The sequence below is a fragment of the Muntiacus reevesi genome, chromosome 2 (genome assembly GCF_963930625.1).
Source record: "Muntiacus reevesi chromosome 2, mMunRee1.1, whole genome shotgun sequence".
Classification (NCBI taxonomy): domain Eukaryota; kingdom Metazoa; phylum Chordata; class Mammalia; order Artiodactyla; family Cervidae; genus Muntiacus; species Muntiacus reevesi.
The window spans coordinates 225249476-225275777 of NC_089250.1; the positions used below are offsets into that span (position 1 = coordinate 225249476).

The 26302-nt window shown below is 55.0% G+C and overlaps 1 protein-coding gene across 1 annotated transcript; it reads left to right on the forward strand.

The window, feature by feature from the left end:
- The first annotated feature begins 3091 nt into the window (after positions 1–3091).
- IRF8 (interferon regulatory factor 8) lies at positions 3092–24879 on the forward strand. The gene is made up of 9 exons (XM_065925143.1): positions 3092–3154; positions 6966–7140; positions 12967–13150; positions 15650–15738; positions 16788–16893; positions 17905–17952; positions 22038–22424; positions 23056–23171; positions 23577–24879. The coding sequence occupies exons 2-9, from the start codon at positions 6967–6969 to the stop codon at positions 23751–23753; spliced, it is 1281 nt and encodes a 426-aa protein (XP_065781215.1). The 5' UTR covers positions 3092–3154; position 6966; the 3' UTR covers positions 23754–24879.
- The last annotated feature ends 1423 nt before the right edge of the window (positions 24880–26302 follow it).

The window sequence follows — 26302 nt, forward strand, 5'->3', positions numbered from 1 at the left end:
ATCTACGTTGCCTGGGAATATATCACCTTGCAGGGCAAAGGGAACATGGTTGCTGATGGAATTAAAGTTGCTAATCAGCTGACCTTAACATGGGGAGCAGGTGCTGGACTGTGCAGATGGGATGTGTAATCACAGGGGCTTGAGTGTGGAAGATGGCACACGGGCATGGTTGTGATGCCACCACCAAGTGCCTCCCTTGTCCTGAAGATTTCCAGGGCAGAGTCAGAACCCTGCTCTTGGTGACTTTGGTTTTCTCAGGAGCACTGACACCTGTCCTTTCAGCAAACACACTTCAGAGCTCTCCTGAACCCCCCTCCCTACACTCAGGCTTGGAAAAGGTGCAGGGAAGGCAGGGACTCAAAAATGGAAACGCTGTCTCCCATCTCCCATCTCTCTCCCTCATCTCCTGGCCAACCTCCCCAACCCACCCTAGCTCACTGGATCCCACTAATACTAGAGGCAGGAATGATTAGGTTCAACCCTAGGAAACTATCCTTCCCTTAGATCGAAAAATAGTCCAACAGACAATCTCATATCATTTAACATAGTAATATCATCAATACCACTACACGGATGAGGAAACTAAGGTTTAAGAAGGTCAATTCATTTGCTCAAGGCCACACATTTAGTGAGTCAGCAAACTGACTTGACAGGGGCTTGACTCCAGATCCTGCCATTCTAAGCGCAGTGACAGGCTGCTGTCTCCGGAAGGTGCTCCTGCTGGATGCTGGGGAGAAAGAAGGTTTGAAGAGTACAGTTTTTAGATGCCAGGAGGAGTGTCTAGACCTGCCATGGCAGCCACGGGGAAGCCAGCATAGACAGAAAGGCTTAAGCTGAGGGAGCAGAGAGTAGGATAAACAGGGGTACGTGATGGAGGAAGGAAGGTGGGTAGGTTGCCATGGAGATCAGGGTGAACTTTACCACGACTGGGAGATGCTGGAGGTGATCTACGGTGAAGGCTTTGTGGGTATCCTTCCTTGGCATCACCTCTAGTGCATAGCACTTGCTCAATAAATGTGCATTAAATAAGAGCAGAACTAAGCAGATAAGGTTAGCAATTGTCCAGGTGCTTAGTTGTTCAGTCATGTCCAACTCTTTGTCACCCCATGGAGTGTAGCCCGCCAGGCTCTTCTGACAACGGGGGTTCCTCAGGCAAGAAGACTGAAGTGGGTTGCCACGCCCTCCTCCAGGAGATCTTTCCAACCCAGAGATCGAATCCAGATCTCCCACATTGCAGGCGAGTCTTTACCATCTGAGGCACCAGGGAAGCCCAGCAATTGTTCCTAGCAGCGAGGAATTACCACACTGAAAATACGGGGTTTCAGGAGCAGCTTTGATGCAAGCCCATGCACTGTGAACAATTCCTGTCATGTATATAGTGACACCTACTGCCAATAATATAGGCTGGGACCCTTCCACCAACTTCTCTATATTTGTCATTCTTATCTTTTTATTTAAGTGCAGTGTTCAGCTGAAACTTGATCACACGTCATTGTGCAGTGAACAGCGTTTATAGGTAAGTAAGCCTGGGTAGGTTTAAGCGACACACTTGTGAAAAGATGTGAGTGTAAACACACATACAGGCTGTTGTAAGAACTTCTAAGGTCCTAGGTGCTCTGAGTTCTGGACACTCATCCCACATCCTAACAAACATATTAAAATACTCCCACATTAAATAGTCTTAAACAATTGAAGCTTCAAAATAGTTTTCACTGGAAATTGTTTGGCAATGGGGAACTCATTTATGATTGCTATGACTTCCTGGGAATCATGTTGTTAGGAAATTCTTACATGTGGTTTTCAAATAATAATGACATGTTTATCAACAGATAAATTATGAAGTTGACATGTTATATTTTGGGTATCTTTCTTTGAACATTGATTCACTTCAAATTTGTAGTGTATTTTTTTTTTCTTGCATTTTGGGGCTAATAAAATTTTTTCAGTCCCAAATCTTTTCATAGGTTCTTGAAAAGTCTAATGAATAAAATAGCCCAGTGAACGCTGCTGCTTGTGGATCACTGACCAATGAGGTGCAAAAGTCAATGAAAAAGCTCATTTTCTCTATTCTAAGGCTATCCCAGGACAGAACATGGAAAAATAACTCTTTTTCTCCTTTTGTTTCCAGAACTTTCTTATTTCGGTCCCCCCACCCCCCATATTTACAATAAGTGCTAGCTGATACTAGCAGGACAGACATGCAAGGGACCCTTCTAGACCGATCTTTTCTGGGGAAAAGAATTTATGATGAAAATTTCCCTAATTGGACATTGTAGCATTAACAGCTAGACACTGCCGCTTTTACTTCCGATGTTCAGAGGCAGCGGTTTCAGACAAACCTTCAGCTGGCTATTTTTTTATTTTTATTTATTTTCTTTTTTCCTTTTCTGACACCTCCAGTGAATTGCAAGTGACTGGTTCTCTAGGATCGGATCTGTAAGTCGCTGGTTCTTTCCTCAACCACATCTCAGGTGGACGGTCATGACTGTCTAGACACGTTCCGAGGGGTTTCGTCAGGATGGGGGCGATCCTCCCACGCAGCCCCAGGCTCTCCGGCCACACTGGCTGAGATAACTCGGCCTGGGTGGGGGATCTGCGGGGCCCACTGGCCGTCTGCAGCACTTACCTCTGGACCCCCGCCACCCTAGCCTTGACCTGCGCTATCTGATCTCCACTTCGGCCTCGATCTCGCCGTTTGACACCCTCCCTCCATCCCCCAACAGCCCTGACCTCCGCCATCTGACTTCCCGCCTCTGTCCTAACTGGCTTGACTTCCGCCATCTGGTACCCACCACCCGCCCTGACCTTGACCTGGGCCGTCGGACGCCCCCGCGGCCCTCGGGAATTCCTGCGGACACTCCCGGGACCCCCGGAGCGAACCCCGGAAGACGCCGGGACCACGGACCGCCGACGCCTCCGCGCAAAGTGATTTCTCGGAAAGCCGAGCGCTTCGAAGAAGGCGGGCCCGGTGCGCCGCGCCCCGGGGGCGGCCCGTCCCGCCCTCCAGCGCCCGTTGGCCGTCGCGGCCGTCGCTCCGCGCGCCGGGCCCGCCCCCGGCCTTAAATGTGCGCGGGCGCCGGGAGCAGAAGCGCATCTCCGGAGCTCCGCAGCGAACGTGGGAACGGGGCGGCGGCGGCGGCGGCCCGTGGCGCAGGTGGGCTGCGTGCCGGGGGGCCTGGGGCGCGGACGGGGTCGGCGCCACTGGCAGGCTCCCGGCTGGGGGTGCGGCCCGCGGCGCAGTTGGGCTGCGTGTTGGGGGCCCGGGGCGCGGACGGGCTGGCGGGCTCCGGGCTGGGGTTGCGGACGGCGACCGGGGGGCGCGGGCGGGCGGCGGGCATGGGGGCCGGGGTTCGGGAGCAGGGGCCCGGGGCACCGACGGCAGCGGGCTGCCGGGAGAGCCGCCGGAGGCGCAAGTGGGTGGCGGGCGCGGCCGGAGGCCGGGGAGGCCAGAGGTCGGGAGCGTGGCCGGCGGCGCAGGTGGATGGCGGGCGCGGGGCGCGGACGGCACCTGACGCCGAGGCCGCCCGCGTGCTCTCGCGGCCTGTTTTCTTCCGAATACAAACTGACCGTCCAGGTGCGGCTGCTTCCAGAGATTGGCCGGTGCTTTAAAATAGCCTCGTTTTTCTCAAAATTTGGTTTTCTTTTGGAAAACTTTAGAATGGCGCATACAGAGAGGGGGAATATTGACCGATTATCATAAGACTTGCTCCTTTTCCCGCTCAAATCCTGCTCTTGAAACAGGGCTGGAGTTCTGACAGTGAAACTGCCCTCCGCGCCGAGCAGCCGCGCGAGTGGGGTTAGAGTGTGAAGCGGGGCGGACAGGAGTTTTTAATTCAGATTGATGACGGTTAAGACGTCTGAGTGCGGCTTTTGCTTCTACCGTATCCCAGTCGTCCCTAGCAAGAAAGTCTGCTAAGGGGTCACAACTGAAAGAGCTCTGTGGTGTAACTTGAGCTACAGGGCAAAGGGCAGGCTCTCTAAGGTGAGGTGTGCTCCTTGCTCAGAGCGTGGATGAAAGCTAGAAATTGAATTTTCCAGAGTTTTCAGCTACCCCCACCCCCAAATTTATGAAGGATGTAACACTTTTTTTTTTGAAACCCACGTTAGGAGACAGTCTTTTTGGAGACAATTCTTTTGGATTATGCCAGGTTCCCACTTGAATTGGAGGAGCTTAGGCATTTCAGTGGGTTTCCCCAGTGGCTCAGATGGTAAAGAATCTGCCTATAGTGCTGGAGACCTGGGTTCGATCCCTGGGGTGGGGGTGGGAGGGGGATCCCATGGACAAGGGAATGGTAAGCCACTCTAGTATTCTTGTCTGGAGAATCTCATGGACAGAGGAGCCTGGTGGGCAACAGTCCATGGGGTCACAAAGAGTAGGACACGACTGAGTGACTACACACGCTCACACACAGGCATTTCAGCAAGATTGAGGCTAGAAGGAGAAATGGCTTTAATGGGTCTGGTCTTCCTGGCATCCAGGGCAAAAGACCAGGCTCCCTGAGAGGCGTGGGGAAGGCAAGTGTCCTGCACCTCTACCACCTCCAGACCATTCCTGGAGTCCACGTGGGGTGGGCCCAGGGCAGCCTCTTTATCACCTCCCGCCTGGGAAGCCTGGCCCCTGGCTGATTTGCAGAGATGCAGATTAGCTTCAGATAGGTCTTGGCCTGTAAAGAGAATTATTACCTAAAAATCGAGGAAGAGGGAGTCATCAACATGTGACTGCACCTATAAATGTCTCCTGGCTCAGCATTTGGTGGAATTAATTGGTTAGTGTTCAGTAAATCGTTACAGATCACAGTGTAAGAGAATCATAGGCTTTGAATGCAGGGTTCTAATCTTGGGGTGGGGGTGGGGTATGTCAGTGACGATTGAGGTGAGCTGTCCACGTGCAGAGGTTCTCACTTGTAACCATGGTTTTTCGCCTCTAGGTGAGTGAAACCAGACCCTGCTGGGGGGTCTGGGGGCCTGGGCCTCAGTTTTTCCTCTTTTGAAGGAAGGGGAGCTGGATTAGATGATTTCTAGAGTATTTGATGTTCTATGACTCACTCTTCCTCTCAGTGCCATTCTCTACTTTCTTTTTTCTTTTTCTCCTAGATCACCACGAGTTTGTTTTTTAATAGGTTTGGGGGTTATGGATCCATTAGAAATCCCGATGGGAAGGTGTTGAGCCACTTTTTAGAAAAATGCCCGCACAAAAACAAAGCTTTGCGTTTTGTTTCAGGAGACTCCTGGAGCATGGACTCCAGTTTATGAACTTTGTACTAAGGGGGTGAGCAAAATGCTGCCAAGCGGGACCATCTCATTTAATCGAGAGATTAGCGAGTTAACGCAGACCCCTGCTTCTCTCGTGTTTGAGCCCCTCTCGGCCTTCACCCAGCTCCTTCCTGGGGCGAGGGGAGCTGTTCCATCTCTCTTCTGGGAAAACTCTGGGGAACCTCTGCCTGGCTAGGTTATTTTCTGGGGTGCGCGGTGGTGGCCTTTTGTTTCTCTCACCAGGTGTCCCTCCCAGGTCTCTCCCTGTTTGCTTACAAGCACGAGGGGCTGTAATCAGATTCTGGGACTTTGAGATCCATTGTCTCTGCAGATGAGGAGAGCTTCAGAGAGAGATGGCCAAGTGGCTTTCCTGAGGTCTAGTTAGAGAAGAGCCTTCACTGGGGTCTAGGGTTTCAAAATTGAAGTCCGCTTCCCATGTCGCTTGCTTCACTCCTGTAAATCCACAAGTAGGCAGCTGGAGTTTACTGGATGAAAAGGTTTCAGGTGGCACTCAGGGGCCTGCACCCCCTCCTACCCGGGACCCCATCTCCAACCGCAGAGCCACCTGTGGGGTGGCTGGAGTGTCTAAAACACATGCTTCTTGCTTTACTGGCCCAAGTGGCTCTGGATGTGACCATGTTCTTAGGGACAGTATGTCTTGTCACTGCTGATTGTTTTCAAACTGGTTGGCCTGAAGAGGTCACATTTTAATCGGAAGAATTGAAATGCTGGACTTTTTTTTTTTTTTTTTTTGGGTGGGCGTCTGTCCAACAGCCTGGGGGATTTCCAGCCTGTTCTTGTAACTGTGGGCTGTGAGTCGGCACGGCAGCGCTGCTTTCTCTCTGTGCCATCAGGAAGCTGCCCACTTTGCAGGAATCTTCCTCTCCACCACGTCTCTGGGTGCCCTGGGTGGCGAGGCCCCGGTTGGTCATGAGTTCCAGTAAAGAAAGTTGGAGCAGTGATACAAGATGTCCTATTCAGTGACATTCTTCTGAGGTCCAGGTGCTGTGTGGGCTGCTGTCCACGGGTCCCCTGAGACCCCACCACGATGACGCCAGGTGCCTGAGGTTACCCTGGTGTGTCAGAGAGCATTGGTGACGATCCAGGGTCACCTAGCTGACAGGTGGTGGGACTCAAATGGGGCCTCAGCCCTGTCCCATTCCCAGAGCAGCCGTGAAGGCACTCTAGATGGGACAGTCAGCTTTATGGACTTCTCTTTCTCCGAGAGCACAAATGTCACATTTGCTCACGCACCTTGTTCCAGCTGAGCATTAATAGAATTGGCTCTCAGAGTGACGGACTGCTCGTTGAGGGAGCCTGAAAAGGTGAAAGTGACTTCCCCCACCATGTGCTAAAAATGGAGTGATGAGTGATGCCCTCAGGTGCAGCTGTTTGCGTGAAACGGAGCAGGGTGAGAGCTGGGGCGAGCGCAGCCATAGCCTTGCTTGGACCAACATCTGGCCGAGGCACGGCTGCAGACTTCCCAGGGAGCTTTCGGTTTCCACTGGGATCGGAGGTCCTGGAGGCAGGCGCGTTGTCTTCTCATTGCACGTGGCCTGAGTTCCTGGATCCCTGGGTTTCCCCGAGCCCGCACCTGTGTTGGGATCCTCTGACTTTTCCTGTTAGTGGTTTCTGGCTGTTGAGTACCTGGAGCGCTGTGAATAACAAGAGCGTGCTTGTAAGTTTCACAGGATGTGTTTTCTTTTCCCAAGGATGTGTGACCGGAACGGCGGCCGGCGGCTGCGGCAGTGGCTGATTGAGCAGATCGACAGCACCATGTACCCGGGACTGATCTGGGAGAACGACGAGAAGACCATGTTCCGGATCCCCTGGAAACATGCCGGCAAGCAGGACTACAACCAGGAAGTGGATGCCTCCATCTTCAAGGTAGAGACCTGGCCCCCAGGGACCCCACAGAGCTGTCAAGCGATTGATGTCTTTCTTCTTTCCTTGAAAATGAACCCAGTTGTTTTTCTTTTTTTTTTTTTTAAAAAGATACTAATTTGGCTGCATCAGGTCTTAGTTGCGGCAGGCAAGGTCTTTGATTTTGGCACACTGACTCTGGTCATCCCTGCGGACTTATTCCCTGCAGCAGGTGAGGTCCGAGTTCCCCAACCAGGGATCGAACCCATGTTCCCCGAATTGCAAGGCAGATTCTTAACCACTGGACCACAAGGGAAGTCTTGCTCCAGTTTCTTAAAACAAATGTTGATTGAACATATTGAAATGTTGCTGAACACGTCTCAGAAAAAAACACAGTAGGTGACTTCACGTCTGTTGAATGATTTAACCACTTTCAAGGTCAGTTCTCTATAGCTGGCATTTTCCTATAAGAAACCAAGGGCACTTTTCTTCTGCGCTGCCATTGTCTTTGCATGGTGGTTTAGTCGCGAAAGTCGTGTCCGACTCTTGCGACCCCATGGACTGTAGCCCACCAGGCTCCTCCGTCTGTGAGATTTCCCAGGCAGGAGTGGGTTGGTGTTTCTCATTCCAGGGGCTTCCTGACTCAGGGATTGAACCTGGGTCTCCTGAACTGCAGGCGGGTTCTTTACCGATTGAGCCACTAGGGAAACTTTTGCATGAGGTTTAGCAAACTCAGAGGGAACATACTTCTTTCAGACTAAGACCTTTCCCCCGTGGTCTGCCACCTAAATTCCACTTACAGTTCTCGGAAAGGTTTAATTCTTCATTCTTTCATAGTTTCTACTTCTGTTTGGCAGTGGAGGGTCAACTTAGATGAGAGACACCATCTGTCATGACTTCTGGGGCAGGTCATGTGGGTGTCCTGAACCTGCAGCAGATGTCTAAAAATAGCCCACTTCCCTTGAGAATTGTCTATTCCCCTGAGCCTGGGACGACCTGCTGGTTAGTTCCACAGTGCGCATCGTGGCGGCAGCATCAGGCTGAGCCTTTGTCCTGCACCAGGCACGGCTCTGGTGCTGTTTCCCGTCAAATACTCCTGTGCAGTTGGCGCTGTTCCTGTCCTTGCTCTGTGGAGGCTCCACGAGGAGGAGTGACTTGTCCAAGGCCTTCCCACTCCTAGGTGATGGAGGCAGCATTTGAATCCAGATTCCCAACCCCCAGCCATATCCGTCACCTAGATCCAGGCAGAGGAGCTGGAGCTGCCCATCTCTGTAGCCCAGCCAGGTCGTCAGGGTCACCTGTGGGCTCCTCTGAGACTCCAGAAGTGCGAGCTTCATCCTCCCTGAACACCAGGAGTTTTGGAGCCCAGGTCAAGGTGCACCCAGGCCTTCCTGTTTGCAAAGAGACTTATAGCTGATCTGACTCGAAATCAAGGTTACAAACTTGCTGCCATGTGTGGTTGTGGACATTTGGGGGAGTTCGGGGAGGGGAGGTTGAGTGAGTGCAGAGGAGTGGGGAGGGCCAGAGCCAGACCCCCATGGGCATGAATGATGGGAGCAAAGGACTGTAGGACCCCAGGGCAGCCCCAGACTTTTACCGGGAATGAGTGTCCCCAACACAACCAAAATAAGAGATCATGCCTCAGGCCCAAAGCAGAGCGCCAGTGGGTCATCGCGGGCTCAGGAGGCATTTCAGTCCTTCACGGTTTCGCTTGGTGTCTTGGGGGGGGGGGGGTGCGCTGTGCGTCTTAGTGGTTCTCTTCCAGGTCAGAGCTCTTTGGTGGTCTGATGCCAGTTGCTGGTCCCTCCAAGAAAAGTGGGTGCGTGCGGGCATTCTGCGCTTACCTTCAGGGCCCCTCGCAGTTTGAACCTCTGGCAGGTATCTTCCCTGGGGTCCCAGGTCGGGAGCCTGGGTGCCGCTCCTGCCTCCAGTCTTCTTGGTGGTGGTGTGGGTGCTTTTCTCGGAGAAGCTTTCGGCTTTGGTGTCACAGCGAACACCCTTGGGAATGGCTCCGTCTGAATTTTAATACTGTCCACTGTCCCTGGTCTAGCCAGTGTGGTGGGAGTTCTAGATCACAGCTGGCCACGAGCCAGGGCTTTGGTACTGTGGGCACCTGGGGCTGGTGCGTTGCTTGTGTGGGTTTGTCTTGTGCACCTAAGGGTGTCAGCAGCACCCTGGTCTTCCCCGGCCGGATGCCAGTAGCTTCCCCACCCCACCATGACAGCCAGACAGGCCCCTGAAAATGCCAGGTGCCCCCAGTGGGCACACTCTGGCTTCCCATGGAGAACCCCTCTATGAGCTGGCCGAGACCAGGACAAACAGGTTGAAGTGCAGGCGTGGGGGGCTGAGGGCAGAGTTGCCAGCTGACCATCAGACCACCTCGGGAGGCCAGCAGGGTCGGGACCAGTGGCTGCACAGCCCGGCTTGTGGCTTGTCGCGGGGATGCAGGCCTCTGGCTTCCCCCTGCTCCCTGCATGAGCGCTGCTCCGGGGGGGGTAATGAAATCGAGCCCCAGATTTATACGTCTTATGCAATGCTCTTCATGGCCGTTTCAACAGCGTTGAGAAAAATGTGTAAGATTCCCAATGTTTCCGTTGATTACGCAGTCGCTTAGTGTGGCAATCTGAGATGAGTCTACAATCTCGGCAGGAGTGGGGGCGGGAGGGAGTTGGGTGCCCACCCAGAGTTGGGCGGCCCCCTGGAGGATGATGGCCCAGGCTGGTGGGTGCAAGATGGTGGAGGGACCTGTCTGGCCCGTCCCTGACTTGCACTCAGTTCATCCTCCAAGGGGTGCTTCTCTGCCAGGTCCACGAGCAGAACTTGGCTGTTGGAAGATGCCAACAGTCAGGCCTTGAGCCGTCCTGGGAGTTTTCTGGTTAAGTAGAGAGCTTTTTGTTTCAAACATTTATTATGAGTTAAGAGGAAAAATGAGCCTGTGTTCTGGCCTTAGTCATGGGTCATAAGAAGCCACTTATACCAGAGGACCCCTCATTGTCTGCAGGTGTCGTTCTGAGGTCAGCCTCGTGGTGTGGACCAGAGATAGGAGAGTGAATCATGAACCACATCAGCTCATTCTCTGCCATCCTTGACTGTACTGATGAGGCCCTGGTAGCAGGTCACACTTATCTTTAAAAAAGTATTTTTGCTTCTTTTGCATAAAGTTGAGGGGGAAGATCTAGTTAACTGAGGGTGGTGGTCGTTTAGTTGCTCAGTCACGTCTGAGTCTGTGACCCCATGGACTGCAGCACACCAGGCTTCCCTGTCCTTCACCATCTCCTGGAGTTTGCTCAAACTCATGTCCAGAACTGAGGGTCGTGATTCACTAATTCTTCTGCCATTGACCAGGCTTTGTGACAGGCCTGAATAAGTTAGAACTTATGTAGTAGCAAGTATTTCAAATTCAGTAGGCCTTTGAGAAAAAAAAAAAAATCACGTTTGATTTTTAAAGCACAAGATGAGACGACGATGTTGTTGTTCTTTTAAATTTTGTTAAAGTGTGGTTGATTGACAGTGTTTCGTCAGTTTCTATTGCACAGTGAGGTGACTGAGTTACATGTGTATATACACTCTTCACATTCTCTCCCGTTAAGGCCTGTCTTGGGATGTTGAGTAGGTCCCTGCGCTCTACAGTAGGACTTTGTTTATCCGTCCTGTCTGTCGTAGTTCGCATCTGCTCAGCGCAGCCTCCCAGTCACCTGCTCCATCCCGTCCCACTTGGCACCCACATGTTGTTCCCTGAGACAGTGTGTTAAGCTGGGGGGGCTGGAGGTGCTGGGTTTAGCGCTGGGGGAGCTGGAGGTGCTGGGTTTAGCGCTGGGGGGGCTGGAGGTGCTGGGTTTAGCGCTGGGGGTGCCGGAGGTGCTGGATTTAGCGCTGGCTGCCGATGAGCACACAGCAGCCCGGGGGGAGGCCTCGGCTCCGCAGACCTCAGCTCACCGTTCTGTCTAGTGTCCTGAGAGGTCACCCAGCTGAGGTGGGTGGCATTTTCCAGGCAGAGAGGGCTCAGGGCAGGCTGGCCTGCAGGCGCCCGGCGCCAGCCTAGTGCTTGTGCTCTGTTCCGTGGGTGCCCTGGATTTCCCGTGGGGACGAGCGCCCACGGCGGCGCCCTGCAGGCTCTGGATACACCCCAGCTGTCCCGATACGGCCCCCAAATCCACGCTCCTCCAGCCCCATCTGTGATGTGGATTAACCAGCTCAGTGGTTCTCAAATGAGGCTGTGTGTGAGGCGTGATGTTATTTCCCTGGGGGACGCGCGGCAGTGTCCGGAGACGTTTGCGTGTCACAGCGGGCAGCGGAGGTGCTGCTGGCGTGGAGGAGGCCAGGGATGCTGCGGGAAGTCCCTGCAAGCCCAGGACGCCCCACCACGAAGAGTGATCCAGCCCCAGTGTCAGTAGCGCCAGGTGGAGAGACTCGGATGTAACACAGTGTGAATTTAAAGTTACTGTTCCGCATGTACAGAGTTTACTTTTCAATTTCTATGAAAAAAAAATGCATTGTGATGCAGTTAATAAACGAAAAGGATTGGAAACCGTTTACTTTCACAGAGGGGAGCCCTGTGTCTCTGAGAGGAGGGAGGGACTGCGCACGGTCTGTAGTAGGATGCGGGGTGCGTGTTCGGTCTCTCCCCTGGGGCGGGGCTGTAGACCCCACACTCAGGGCATCGGCAGGGAGACAGTGCAGGCACTGACCACCAGGGGAAAATCTAGGACTGTTTTAAATGGGGATGTGACTCAAGGGTGTTAAGAGGTTTTTGGAAGTGTGGCCTCCTAGCCGCCTAAGTCAGAATCCCCAGGACGCTGGCTAAAGGTGCAGGTTCCCAGAGGTAACCCACACAGCGAAGGAAACTCTGGAGGTGAAGGCCCTGGAATCCGCATCGGAACGAGCTTCCCTGGGGACTGGGTGTGCATTGAGGTCAGAAACACCTGCTGCTTGCTGGAGTGAAATTCCTTGGAAGTCAAAACCGCTGGTTTCTAATTCCAGACCGGATCACCTTGGGAAAGCGAGCTTTCAGGATTGCGTTCTCCTGAGTGGGGGCTGAGAATCCTCTCCGATTTGTCCCTTCAGGCAGGAAGGATATCTGATTTTACCTGATGCCAAGTGTTACTTTCACCTGAGAGTAGTGACCTCCCAGTCAGTGTGTCTGTATCCAATTTTGAGATCTAAAAACATGCCCATCCACATGTTAATTTTGTTTTTAAATACTTCTCCAGTTTACATGTTGACTTAAAGTTTCCACCTTCGAATTTCTGGTCTCACTTGAGATTCTAAGGTTTGGAGAGGTCAGAAGACAGAGCTGTGAAGAAACCCACAGAGAGGGAAAACACTTCTTTGCATCTTAAAGAGTACCCTGGGGAGTGGAAGGGGAGAGAGGGGGCGGGGAGGGTTAGACTGAACGCCAAAATGCAGAACCACATTTCTGTCACAAGTAGCAGGGCACATTGAGACTTTTTGCAGATGTTCCCTTTTCAGGCTGAGTTTTAGCTCGAGGGTGATTTGAAAAAGCAACTAAATTCTTTTTTGTTTTGAACATTCTAGTGGAACCCCAGGCAACTGCCGCTTCCTCAGTGTGCCCCTAACCTTGGGTTCCTCGGGTCCAGGAGAGGGTATGCGGGAGGCAGAGCCACGCCGCGCGCGCGTGTGTGTGTGTGTGTGTGTGTCTTCTCACTTCTGTCAAAGCAGGTGGTGTGACTGGCGTCTCTGGGGTCTCCGAACCCTGAAATTCCTTGGCTGAGTGTGGCTGGTGCAGGAGGACTTGGGGGGGTGGGCAGAGCAGGTCCTGCCTGTGGTCAGTTCTGGGTGTGACGTCCCAGGGCCAGCTATGTGTTTCATGTGTTTCTTTTCTTCCTTCAGGCCTGGGCCGTTTTTAAAGGGAAGTTTAAGGAAGGGGACAAGGCCGAGCCAGCCACGTGGAAGACGAGGCTACGCTGCGCTTTGAACAAGAGTCCAGATTTTGAGGAAGTGACAGACCGGTCCCAGCTGGACATCTCTGAGCCATATAAAGTTTACCGCATCGTCCCCGAGGAGGAGCAGAAATGTAAGTGTCCTTTCTTTATGGGCACTTGGCCCGACAGAGGCCGCCTGGGTCTGGGATCCGAGTGGCCGCCCACGGGGTCCAGCTAAACAAATAGCTCGCCCCCTTGTGTCAGTAGAGGCGGAGGTCTCTTTCCGCTGACCTCACCCACCATCTGCCGACTGACGGGGCAGCCTCTGGTGGGTGAGGTGGGGAGATGGGGCGGCCTCTGGTGAGGGGCTGGCTGACCATAGGACCAGGAGCACGTGCTGGGGCCTCCCTGGGGTCCAGCAACCATCCTGGATGGGAACAAGACTCGCCCGATGTGTGGATGAGGGATCCCTTCTGTTTTGCAGAGCTGTTTAGCAGCTCGCAGAGCAGGCTGGGAGAGAGGAAGCTGGGCAGAGAAGGGATGGCTGATAGGGGTTGAGGGCAAGGTTCTGGAATGAATTTGCACATGGCACACTGCTGGCTTCAGGGCTGGAGACTGGACAGGCTTCTAGATGCTGGGTCCTGATGGCCGACGGGAACCGCAGGATGTGATAATTCCTACAGTCTCCTCCCCTGTAAAGCCCCAGGAAAGCAACTGTGAGGCGATTGCAGCAGAATAGCCAAAGCCAGCCTTACAGCACGGCCCTGCTTCCCATGCGCTGCTCCGGGCAGACGTCACTAATCCATCAGGGTCTCTCCAGTCCGGCCTCAGTTGTTTCCACTGTGCTGTGCCCTGTGGCCGCTCCAGGTCAGAGCTGGCCCAGCAGGATGAAGCCTCATTACCATCCCGGGTTTAAAACATTCTTCTAACACCGATTTTCTTAGCCTCTGACATTGCAGTTAGTCTTGGCACAGCATCCTTTTGTCCTTAGCCACTTACTTAGTCATCCAGTCATGCCAGCTGGGAAGAAGTTGAACCCTCAAACTACCTAGGGCAAGGCAGAAATTCAGAATTTCTGAGGGAGCTCTTAGCATTGCAGGGAGGTTGGAAATGTTGATGTGTAGTTTTTACAAAGTTAAAAATTGAGACTGTCAAAAATACCGGGTTGAGCAAGAAGTTCTTTCGGGTTTCCCCACGAGATTCTATGGAAAAGCCCAAACGAACGTTTTGGCCAACCCAGTATCTGGGGAGCCTGGGTCAGAGAGGTGCTGAGCCAGTTAACGAGGGCGCGCACGTGGCCAGAAGTCTTGCTGGACAACACGCGATGCTGCGGCCCACAGTCAGTGACAGGCAGGAGGTGGAGCTGAAACTGCGTATCCTGCCGGGCCCTGGTTGGGGGTGATCTCTTCTACTGATCATTTGTAGCTTATTGTCTGTAAATTAACACCCAGCTCTACTGAGTCTGAACCCTCATCTATAATCAGCAGTAAATCAGACAGACTGACCTTCCCCTGGGGGATCCGCTGGCCTCCCCTCAGGGGGACACCTCTCAGCGAAGACTCTGGGAGGCTCTCTTTCCAGTTTACTTACCAGTTTGGGATCATTTTTCATCATCACGGAGTAAACTGTGACTTGAAGGAATAGGGAAGTTTCTCTAATCCCCCGCCCCCGGGGTCAGCCAGGCTCGACTGGGCAGGTGACCCTGGTGTGTTTATAGCCCAGAGTGCAGCCAGCATCACCTGCAGGGTGGATGTTAAAGAAGCAGGGTTCTCAGGGGCCGGGGAGCCGTGCATTTGCATAATGTCTAGGTGGGCGCGCTCTCCTCTCTACCCCAGTGGTTTGCTGGTTGCCCTAGGGGTGCCCCACCTGCCCCCTACTTCCTCCGTCAGCAGCTTCCAAGTGAATTCCTGAATCTGTCAAATGGAATCAAAAAACTTCAGCCCTGGTGAAACAATGGGTTGATTCTCCAGATGACTAGGACCACCGAATTCCAGCAAACCAGTGTTTGTTGGTCATAATACGTTTCACATGGACGGGTGTAATGAGGCGAGTTTCTGACCCAGGAAGCGGCCTGGTGATGGAGGGAGAAACTAGCCCGATCCAGAGTGGTTGTCGTGGGAACACTGGTGCGCCTGTAGAAGGTCCCTACTGCTGGCGGGTTCCAGCCTGGGCACCCTTGAGCCTATGGTGCTCTGCGTGTGTGCACACAGATGCACACGTGTATATTTGGAAAAGCCAAAAAGGGATTTCCTGCCCATTGACGTTAAAAAAAGACTCCAACCTGCACACACATTTGCCAGGAAATCTGCGTGTCTTCAGATGCCCCAGCTTGTAACTATGAGCCCTGCTGGGTCTGGAGCAAACCGGATATGAACTCACTTTAGATCTCGGCAGACAGAAGGAAGAGACGGAAGCCCTGCCTCGGCCCTCTGGGTGCTGGGCACAGCAGCGGCCAGCTGCTCTTAGAGCCTGCTGGTCAGATGACCAGAGCAGCATGGGAAGACCCGCGCTTGGCCTTTCCCCAACCAGAGAAAGACACAGGCTGACTTCTGTTTCTTGCAGCCTAGCCTTAGGAAACCGCTGCCTGTGGCCTTGGTGACGGCTGTGACGCCTCAGTGCCGTCTATCACGCGCTTGTCCGTTTTTCCCTAGGCAAATTAGGTGTGGCGGCCCCGGGCTGTGTGAGCGAGGCCGTGGAGATGGAGTGTGGGCGCTCCGAGATCGACGAGCTGATCAAGGAGGTGAGCAGGGCGGCGTGTCCAGGGCATCGGGGGGAGAGCGGCACCTCCCGAGTGCCCTGCTCAGGCTGTCACTCCAGCCAGGATGGGACGGGAGGGCCTGGCCTCGCCCGCTTGTCAGTGCCTGCACCTCATATTCCGTCCTTTGTCCCGAGGGCTGGGGCCCAGCTGCCTTTGCGCATCCACCGAGTCCCCCCCACCCCCAACCCTAGCTTAAGACTCGTCAAGTCTTGAACATTTTGGGTGGCACCATATATCACCTGGCCTTTTTTAGGCAGGCTGCAGTGGGGGGAAAAAAAAATAATAAGCTTCCTTTGCTGCTGTGGGCTGGGTTCATGACATGGATTACCCGCCAGCCCTCACACGGCTTGGTCCCTGTTGTGTGAGTGCAGGTCTTAGTCTTCAAGAAGCTGCAGAGCCATCTAACCAGGCTCATTAGGATTGTGCGTAAGATCGCAGTTCACAGGCTGTAAGGAAAGGCTTCCCGGGGTCTCCTTAAGCAAAACACATGGGTTTTGAATACTAATTATAGCTGCCTTTAGCTCCTTAGCTCGCTCTCTATGGCCATTGCAAGGCCGACACTGCCTAGCTAAAGTAATCCCACGCAGCTTTTGTAGAAGGTGGTGTAGGTGGTCTAGGAGTTCTCAGAACCCACAGGGCAGTGACAGAACCTTCTGGAGAAGCTTGAAGGCAGAGGAGGCAGGTAACCAAGTGCAGCCTCCTCTGGGCTGTCCTTCCTGGAGGTGACAGCCATCACGTCTCTGGGGGGCAGCTGGAGTGTGGCAGACTGTCCAGCATCACTGCGGGCTCTCCCTGGAGCATCAGGGCAGCCGGGTGACTAGGCTTATGGCTGTTGCAGCAGGCAGTTCCTTGTAAAAGGCCCGTGAGCAGGTGAGGGCCCCGCAGAGGCTAGTGGTTTGGTCACGTGCTGTGATCGCTCAGCCTGGTGGGTTTATTGTCTTGGGTCTTCCCTTCATCTCGTGCGATGGAGGTGATGGTGTGGGTCTAGTTAAGACTGGAAGCCCAGTGACAGCCGCGCTCTCCTCTCGCAGCCTCCCGTGGATGACTACATGGGGATGGTCAAGAGGAGCCCCTCGCCGCCTGAGGCCTGCCGGAGCCAGCTCCTCCCAGACTGGTGGATGCAGCAACCCAGTGCAGGTGAGGGCGGGAGCCCCGCCCTGACAGTCATCGGTCTTCATGCTTTGCTGTTGGGGGCGGGCGGGCAGTGGGGTAGCCGTGATTCCTGTTTTCCTGAAGGTGACTGCGCCCAGAGAACTGTTGTGGCTTCAGACCCCACAGGCAGAGCCTGGCCACAACTAGGCCCCCACTTGCCACCGTTCCCTGGAAGGCACTCTGTCCTTCCTGTAGGAGGTGGCGCTCCCCACTGGGCTCCTGGGGAGAGTGGCCGGAAGAGCAGGAGGCCACAAGGAGGTCGTGGCTCTCGGCTGTGGGGGCGGTAGGTCCGTCAGGTCAGTCTCTTGTGACATTGAGGCCTCGGGGTAGGGGATGACCCAGCGTGTCTGAGACGGAGAGAGCACAGAGCCTGGGTTTGAAGCCTGTGCGGGGGGCTGCACGCCTGCCTTGAGCCCCCTTTTACTGGATATAAAGCAGAGACACCGGGACCCGCTCCCAGGGTTGTGAGGCTGGACTGTGGCCTCTGCCCTCTCGTTAGCTCCTGTTGCCCCGTCCTGCTCCTTGAAGTGACCCTCCTCCCACGGGTACGGGCCCATCTGCCTCCTCCCTCACTTTTCTGTCCCCCATCCCCGGTGGTAGACCTGGAGGTGACCGCTGGCCCAGCGGCCTGAGGTGGCCAGGCTTTGGGGCCTGAGCTGCAGCAGCATGCCCAGGGAACCCTCGAGCCCCGGGCTCCCCTCCGAGATCAGGCTGGGGTGGGGGCCGCAGTCCAGCAGTGATTTCGCAGCAGACCCCCCGGGTGGGAAGGAAGTGTGGCCCCACCGTGTCACCGGTCCACAGTCCCACAGGACAGAGGGAGTCTCCTCCACGCTGGGCAGGTTACGGTCCGGTTTTCTGAAACCTGGTCACTGTGCTGGACGGGAGAACACTCAGCACAGCAGAGACCCATGGCAGGACCCGGGGTGCGCGCGGGGCCCCTAGAGGAACCTGGAGGAACATGGGGCTGCGTCTGATGCTGCTTGCTTTGTTCGCCAGGCCTGCCGCTGGTGCCGGGGTACAGCACCTATGATGCCCACCACTCAGGTAGGGGGGCTCGGGGCAGGGTGGGGGCATGGGGGGGATGGGGCTGCGCGTTCTTTGAAGACAGAGCTCTCAGGACCAGTGGGGGCCCCCAGGGTTGTGAATGAGCGCGATCTGGTATCAGAGGTGGGGAGCCTGGCTCCTCTTCCTCACTGTTGGGGAGTGAGTGACCGGCCTCTCAGGGCCTGTTCTTGGGGTTGGACCCACAGACAGAACCACAGAGCTCGCGACAGGCGAGATCCTGCAGGAGGAAGGGTGTGGGGACTCGGTGAGCCCAGGTGGACTGAGCAAAGCGTCGACGCCTCGGGCTCCTCCTCCGTGAAGTAGGAACAGTCATGACAGCCCCTTCAGCAGCGCCTTGAGGGCTGGTGTGTTACTGCAGCTTTCTGGCCCGTCGCTGGTGTCAGGCTCCTGTACCGACACACCGTCTCCTACACTTATGATGATGACACTGGAAATGGCGGTGGTGGATGTCACCGCATGCGGTGTCCAGCTAGGCGCTGGAATCCACGCCGCTCACCACTGCGCCACCTCTGGGCAGGTGCTGCTACTGCTCCCCCAGCACAGGCTTGGAGACTCCAGGTACCCCAGTCGGGCTGCAGCGCTGGGCCGTCCCGACTGCTCCCATCCCCGTGGGCAGAGGTGGCCTGTGCCTCGTAGTTGTTTAGTTGTGCTGGGGTTGTGGACTCTGGCCTCCAGGATTCACACTCAGGCTCAGTGGTGGCATCTTCAGGGTGGAGGAAGGCGCTGTCTTCCCCAGCAGCTGCCTGGCTCTGTGAGAAGCAAGCAGACTGGCTCCTCCAGACGAACCACGGGACGTCAGGGCTGCGGGTCTCGGGCTTCCGGTGCAGCGGAGGGAACGGGGCTTGGAGGGCGGAGTCTTGACCATGGCCCTCACCAGACGGGTATATTTGGGGGAGTGGAGCTGGGTCTCCCCAGGCAGGAGGATAAGGGAAACGATCCCCTGTCCTCAGAGCTCGTCGCCGTTGCCAGCAGCCTGCGAGTTGGGGGCGGTCGGGACTCAGCTTCACAGGAGGAACCAGGCTTAGAGGTTCAGTCTTCCGCCAGGGGTCCCACAGCCAGGGAAGCGGGGTTGGGGGTTCAGACCTGGGCATCTGTGCCCACCAGAGGCCGCACCCAGGGTAGCCTGCTGACCGGTGCTTCCTGGGCGGGGGAGTCGCAGGCACAGGGCTGGGGGCCTGGGGGCGAGAAGACAGCCTGGGGAGGAAGTGCCCCCGGTGGTGGTGGAGCCGTCCAGCATGTGGGGAGACCCACGGCCATGGCCGAGCCAAGAAAGTCCACCCCCGCTCCTGCGGAGGTGGTGGACTTCGGTCCTTCTGCTGGGTTCACACACACGCCCCGCTGGGTAAACAGGTCGTCAGGGTCCCCTGTCCTCAGCCCTGCAGGGAGGAGGCGTCGAGCGAGGCGGGCAGGGTGCAGTGGAGAGTGGGGGCCCCGCACCTCTGGGTGGCCCTGTGGAAACAGACACAGCTGGGCTTGCTTCCCCCACATTTTCTAGAGACGAGGGGTCTGGATTTCTGTGTGAAACCTTCCATACAAAACGTGGGCAGCACACACATGTTCACAGCACCCCACTCTGCTGGCGGGTCCACACGCACCTGTGTGTCCACGTGCGCTGTGTCCGCGCGGTGGCTGGGGTCACGGGTGACGTCTGGAGCATACGGTGCGGCGGATGCGGGGTGGCCTGCCGGGGAGGGCTGGGGCCAGACCCCCACCTGGCAGTTGTGTGGTCAGGGCGAGCCCGTCTCCCGCCTGGAGGCTGGCGTGATGGCCTCGTCCTCAGGTGGCTGCGAGGACTCGGTGAGCGAGGCTAGGGCACGCATCTGGCGCAGCTGAGAGCAGGGCTGTGACGGGACTTGGCTGTCAGCTCCGTGTCATCCAGTTCATGGAACCACCGCTGACCCGGTGCTCACTCATGCCAGACACACACACACAGTCTCACGGCCCTCAGCCGCCTGGCGGGGCCGTCGTCTCCGCTTTGCTGACGGGGAGCCTGGGGCACAGAGCAGGGGACCCCCTGCCCCAACCCCTGGCTGGGCCCCCGCGTCAGGAGGCCGGGTCCCAGGTCCCTGCTCCTGGTGTCTTGGTGCCGCCGCCGTGGTCAGGCTGTCCCCCCGCAGGGCCGTCCTCCGGGAGCAGGGCAGGGCTGTGGTGGGCTCCTTGGGGGCCGTGCTGAGGTGTTTCTCCTCGGGGGCCCCTCTGTGGGGCGGGGGCAGGTGCACGTCCTCACTCAAGCCCTTCTGGGCCCCCACGCCCTTCCCCCTGCCCCGGCCTCTCCGGAGCGCCTGTGCGGCAGATGTTCACACGGTCAGAGGCGCTGGCGTGAGATAAGGCGGTGATGACAGGGCCAAGGGGCAGAGTGGTGACAGTCGATCCGGACTGTTCTGTTCACTTGGGACAAAGGTCGGCACTGCCCTGGAGGGGAGGGGGTGTCAGGTGTGCAGACGGGGCCTGGGGGGAGGGGATGAGACGTGGGCGCGGAGCCCTGGGGCTCAGTGTCCCCAAAAGTCAAGTAAATGAGGTGGACCAGGGCACCCGAAGACCCCAACAGTGTGTGATCCTGGACCCCGCTGAGCTCCAGCGTGGGGAAGATGGCGCCTGCAGCCGCAGCGGGCAGCCTCACCGTCCGAGCAGGGGTTCCTTGCGCAGAGCCCAGTGCGAGGGCCCGCCCGGGCCCGGCAGGTGGCCGCCCGCGGGGCCGCCCCCGACAGTGGGGCAGGTGGTTGGTACACCGCGCACACTCGGGGGCACAGCGGAGTCGGGCCGTTGGCAGCTGGTGTGGCTCCACAGGCGGCCCTCGGCGGAGCTGGGGCCCCGGGCCCATGGGTAGTGTGTGTGTGGCCCTTGTAGCGGATGCCGGGTGCTACTGGGTGTTATAGTAATACACAGGTCTTACCCGTTGACACACGGATCTTAACGTGCAGGTCCCTCTGGGGAAGGGGGTCCCTAGGATCTGATGCTCTGTTCACTCCCACCGCAGAGGTGCCCCAACCTTAGTCACTTGAGGCCCCACCTTTGCCATCTGTTTCCACATCAGGGTATTGCCTAGGCTGTTACCAATGTCTTGAGTTTTCTGTCAGTCAGTCTCACTTTTACAGCTTAAACTTAAGTGGAGACCATCCATCGTTGCCTGTAAAATGGAACCAGTTCTGCTTGCTCTAAGTAGCAAGGCAGAGGCCACAGCAGATTCAGTGGAGCCCAGACCCTGCGGTGTCCGCACCCACGGCTCACGGCCTGTCTGGTCTGAGGGAGGTGGGCAGCATCGTTGAGATCCCTCAGCACCGCACTGGGGCTTTCTTCCTGAGGTGACCAGACACTGAGAGAATGCGGAAAGTGGGGATAATCTTTTCATTTATTAAATGCTATCTCCACTCCCCCCGCCCCAACCCACCCTGGTAATCTTACCTGTGGCACCTTTTGGGAAACATTGACTTAAATTGAGTACTTTTCAGACTTCTTCCCAAGAATAGGTTTGGATGAAAGGTTTGAGATTCTTAATTGGAAATTCAGGCAACCCCAAAGCGACTGTGAATTTGTCAGGAAACAGATTACATCTTTGCTTTCCCTAACCTGGAAATCACATCTAGCATTTCCTTACATTATGAATGTGGGCAGTACTGTGTGTGTGTGCACATGCATATATACATTTATATATATATATGTATATACATGTGTACACGTTATGGTCTAACATTGCATGCTGTGTATATCAATGGTGTAGCAGTGTCTGTGAGGTGAAGCTGTTTTCCTAAGAAATTAACATGGTTGACCCTCAGCTGTGACTTGTAAATTATAGCAGTTAAGAGACAGAAGTAGGGTGGGTGGTACCACAGTATTACTACTTTGACTCACTGGCTTCCTTGGTGATGCTCAGTATTTATTCATGCTTATAAAAACATTATTTCTAGAAGGGGTGCGTGAACTTCCCCAGAAAGTGAAGAGGCCCCAGGTGCACCGAGGGTCACCCCTCCCATCCTCCTGGGAAGGCAGACTCGGGACATGTGGGCACAGCAGGGATGGCACCCCCCTGCCCCCCACGGCCCCTGACCGTCTCCGTCTCCCCACAGCCTTCTCCCAGATGGTCATCAGCTTCTACTACGGGGGCAAGCTGATGGGCCAGACCACCACCACGTGCCCCGAGGGCTGCCGCCTGTCGCTGGGCCAGCCCGGCCTTCCGGGCGGGAAGCTGTACGGGCCCGAGGGCCTGGAGCTGGTGCGCTTCCCTCCGGCCGACGCCATCCCCAGCGAGCGGCAGCGGCAGGTGACGCGGAAGCTGTTCGGGCACCTGGAGCGCGGCGTCCTCCTGCATAGCAGCAGGCAGGGCGTGCTGGTCAAGCGGCTGTGCCAGGGCCGCGTGTTCTACAGCGGGAACGCTGCGCCTGCCCGCGACCGGCCCAACAAGCTGGAACGTGACGAGGTGGTCAGGGTCTTCGACACCAGCCAGTTCTTCCGAGGTCAGTGCCCACACACCTCCCTCCTGTCTGCATCTGGGGTGGCAGGCTGGGGTGCCCCTGCCTTTGAGCCCTGCCGGTTCTCCCCAAGCCATCCAGGCCCCTCCTTCCCGACCTCCACGTCTGGAGGGGGCGCCGCTAGGGGAGGATCAAGGCACTGAGTGCCTCGCCTGCTGCTGTGGGCTGTCCCCCCACTGGGGAGCTGGGAGGAAGTCTCAGGCCCCGCCTTGGGCCTGTGGGTCAGAACCCACATCTTGGCAACAAGGCCCCCAGGGGCTGTGTCCACATCCTGAGACACGCTGACCTTGCACATGCAGCGTGGGAGTGCTGCCTGGGGCTGCTGCTGTCTGTGAGGCGGGTGGTTAGGCTCCCACTGTGGGAGCTCCCCCTGGAAGCTCAGGCCGGATGATCACTCACTGGGGTCCTGAGGCTGCCAGTCGGTCCCCAGAGCCCTGATCTCCTCTCTGTAGCAGCAGTGGCCGCCAGACGCCTCCTAGGGAGCTTTCTAAGGGAGACGGGACCTGGAAGGGTGGGCGGGCATAGGTGCAAGAGCCCTGACTCCATCTGGCTCAGGGGGTGGGTGGCTGGCTTCACCACACCGCCTCGCCTCCCCCAACCCCTGCCCCATCCACAGAGCTGCAGCAGTTCTACAACAGCCAGAGTCGGCTGCCCGACAGCAGGGTGGTGCTGTGCTTCGGAGAGGAGTTTCCGGACACGACCCCGCTGCGCTCCAAGCTCATCCTCGTCCAGGTAAGTGGGGCGGGGATGGGCACTCACGTGTGAGCAGGCCTGGGTGAGACCCCAAGTGGGCAAGCGGATCCTCCTCACCTCGGAACTATCTTCTCAGATTCTAGGACTCTCAAAATCTACGTGGTTTCCACTCTTAGTTTTTAAAAAACTCAAAACCACCTTTTCAGAAAGAGTCCTTAAGTCTAGGCGACAGATCAGGGCTTTCCCAGCCCTGGTGAGCTCTAGTCAGAAGTGAACCCCACGGGTGGAATTGGGGGCCCTGGCTCGCCAGCCTGGGGCACTGCCGGGAGGGTATAGCATGCTCTGTGGGGGTCCTGGAGGTTCTGGGTGACAGCTCTGGGCCGGATGTGCAGATAGCATCCCCCCAACCCTGCTTCATCTCTGACTTGTGCGCTTATGTCCCAGGTGGAGCAGCTGTATGTCCGGCAGCTGGTAGAAGAAGCAGGGAAGGGCTGTGGCCCCGGCTCCTTGATGCAGGCCCCCGAGGAGCCCCCACCAGACCAGGTCTTCCGGATGTTTCCAGAGATCTGTGCCTCCCACCAGAGACCTTTCTTCAGAGAAAATCAACAGATCACAGTTTAAGTCTCCAGGGCACCGCCGCCTGCCCACCCCCCACAGCTAGAATCTCATTATTACAATTACTGTCGGATGTGAAGCCCCCTGGCCTGGGGTGGAGGGCTTCACCCTGCTCTTTGTTTGGTAAGGGCGTCCTGAGGACCCGACAGGGAACAGCACCGTGCCCACTTCTGTCACTCAGGTAGAAGCATCGAAACTCAACCAGATGCTCTGGATGCTGAGCTGTGCCCTGCGGTTAGGACATTCTTTCCTCCGTTTCCCTCTGATCATCGTTAGTTGCTATGACTCTTTCAGCATTTGGGGCTACCTGATGTTTCCAGAGACCTAGCGTTCAGTTTTACTAGCAGGTAGCTGTTTCCAGGACAGAAATCCTGGAAAAGCAGACCGCTTTTGTTTTTATCTTTGGTTAGAGCTAGAGAGTTAGGAATCCATGTGCTTGATTCAGTGAAGTGTCTCCTTACCTTTTAAGCATGTTGATAAGATTTAAAAACACCTGGATACCAGCCTGCCTTTCAAAAGTGAAAGCAGAACTCCTGGCTCTTTAGAAGAAAGCTTGTTTGTCCTAGAATTTGGTGTCAGGCGTGCATCTTCCTGGCAGGTGAGCTGGTGTTTCCATCTTCAGACGGTGAAGACTTCCCTCTTGGGCCTTTGTTGCCAGGAAGCTTAGAGCTGAAATTATTTTTCATTTCTGTAATTAAATCATCCAATATATGTCTCCTTCATTCTCAGTGGTTTTGACCTATTTTAAAAATATTTGTACTTTTCATTATCTTTTTTAAATTAATGGTCCTATTGTAAACTGTCTTGAATCTTTTTTATATAAAGTGGGCAAGATATAAACCACAAGTTCAAAAATAACTGTGGATGGAACAGAGTTTTTGTTTGTGCCTTTGATTCAGTCAACCCATTCGTGGGCCAGGGGCGTGAGATGTGTGGGGGCAGCTCGGGGACTCTGGATGGGATGTATCCGCTTCTCACCACAACGCTGGTCCCCTGGCCCTAGTACTGCTTGGGATCAACAATGACCCTGCTCAGCATGGAGAGAAGGGAACCCTCCTACACTGTTGGGAACGTACCTTAGGGCAGCCACTATGGAGAACAGTGCGTAAACAGTAAAATAGGGCTTTCAATATCCTGCAGTCCCACTCCTGGGCGTGTATCCAAACAAAGCTCTACTTTGAAGAGATCCACGTACCCCTGTAGTCGTAGCAGTATTCACAACAGCCAAGACATGGAAGCAGCCTAAGTGTCCATCAACAGCTACATGGATAAGAAGGTGTGATAATATATATATATTTATATATGCACACACAGTGGGACATTAGTCAGAAAAGGAAGGAAGGAAGGCCATTTGCAGCAACATGGATGAGCCTAGAGATTACTGCACTAAGTACAGAAAGATAAATACCATATGATACCACTTATATGTGAAATCTAAAATGTGACACACATGAACTTGTCACCAAAGCAGAAAGAGACTCACAGACACACTGACTTGTGGTTGGCAGTGACGAGGGGGAGATGTGATGATGACAGAGCTTGGGGTTAGTGGGCGGAAACTTTTATACAGAATATACAAACGAGGTCCTGCTGTATAACACAAGGAACTGCATTCAATAAGAATAGGAAGAAATATATAACTGAAGCACTGTTGTACAGCAAAAATTAACAAATGCCAGTCAGCTATACTTTGTAATAAGATTAAGCAAAATTTAAAAAGTCCCATTGGCTAATAAAAAAATTCCCACTAGCTAGCTCTTTTACATATGAGAATTTGCTGTTTGACACAGAAAGCTCAAATCCAGTGCTCTGTGACCACCCAGAGGGGTGGGAGGTGGGATGGAGGTTTAAGAGGGAGGGGACATGTAAACCTGGGGCTGACTCGTTGTTAGATGGCAGAAACCAATACAACATTGTAATTATCCTCCAATTAAAAATAAACTATAAAAAAGAAAACTGTACACTAGTAAAGAATAATGAAAAATTGTGGTAAAATACACGAAACTTTTTACAATAACCCCACTACACAAATTCTGCTCTTCAACACTGTATAGTTCCAGTGGAGATGTCCCAGGTCTACCCTTGGGAGAACTTAACCTATTTACTAGCAAAGAACATGCCCCTACTCCCCAGAAATGTGTCTGCATGTCCACCCTCAGTTGTGATGCTCATGAGAAGCCAGGCAGAAGCCTGAGGACAGCAGCCTACTTGACTCATGGCTTCCTCTCTGCAAGATGACACACACGTCTGCAACCACTTTGTCACCTTCATGATTCGAAAGCGCTCGATAACCAATGGCATTTTTCACAGAACCAGAACAAAACGTTTTAAAATTTGTATGGAAACACAAAATATCCCCGAAACCCAAACCAATATTGGTTTCTGCCATCCATCAACATGAATCAGTCATAGGTACACACATGTCCCCTCCCTCTTGAACCTCCCTCCCACCTCCCAGAGAAAAACAGCCCAAGGAGTCTGGCTCCCTCACTTGTGGCTGTACTATCGACACAGAGCTACAGTAATGAAATCAATACGGTCCTGGTACAAAAAGA

Excerpts from the sequence above, each read along its gene's own strand:
- IRF8 (XM_065925143.1), top strand. The coding sequence starts at position 6,967 with ATGTGTGACCGGAACGGCGGCCGGCGGCTGCGGCAGTGGCTGATTGAG. Across the intron at positions 17,953-22,037 it reads CTATGATGCCCACCACTCAG|CCTTCTCCCAGATGGTCATC; the intron begins GTAGGGGGGCTC and ends GTCTCCCCACAG. Across the intron at positions 23,172-23,576 it reads CCAAGCTCATCCTCGTCCAG|GTGGAGCAGCTGTATGTCCG; the intron begins GTAAGTGGGGCG and ends CTTATGTCCCAG.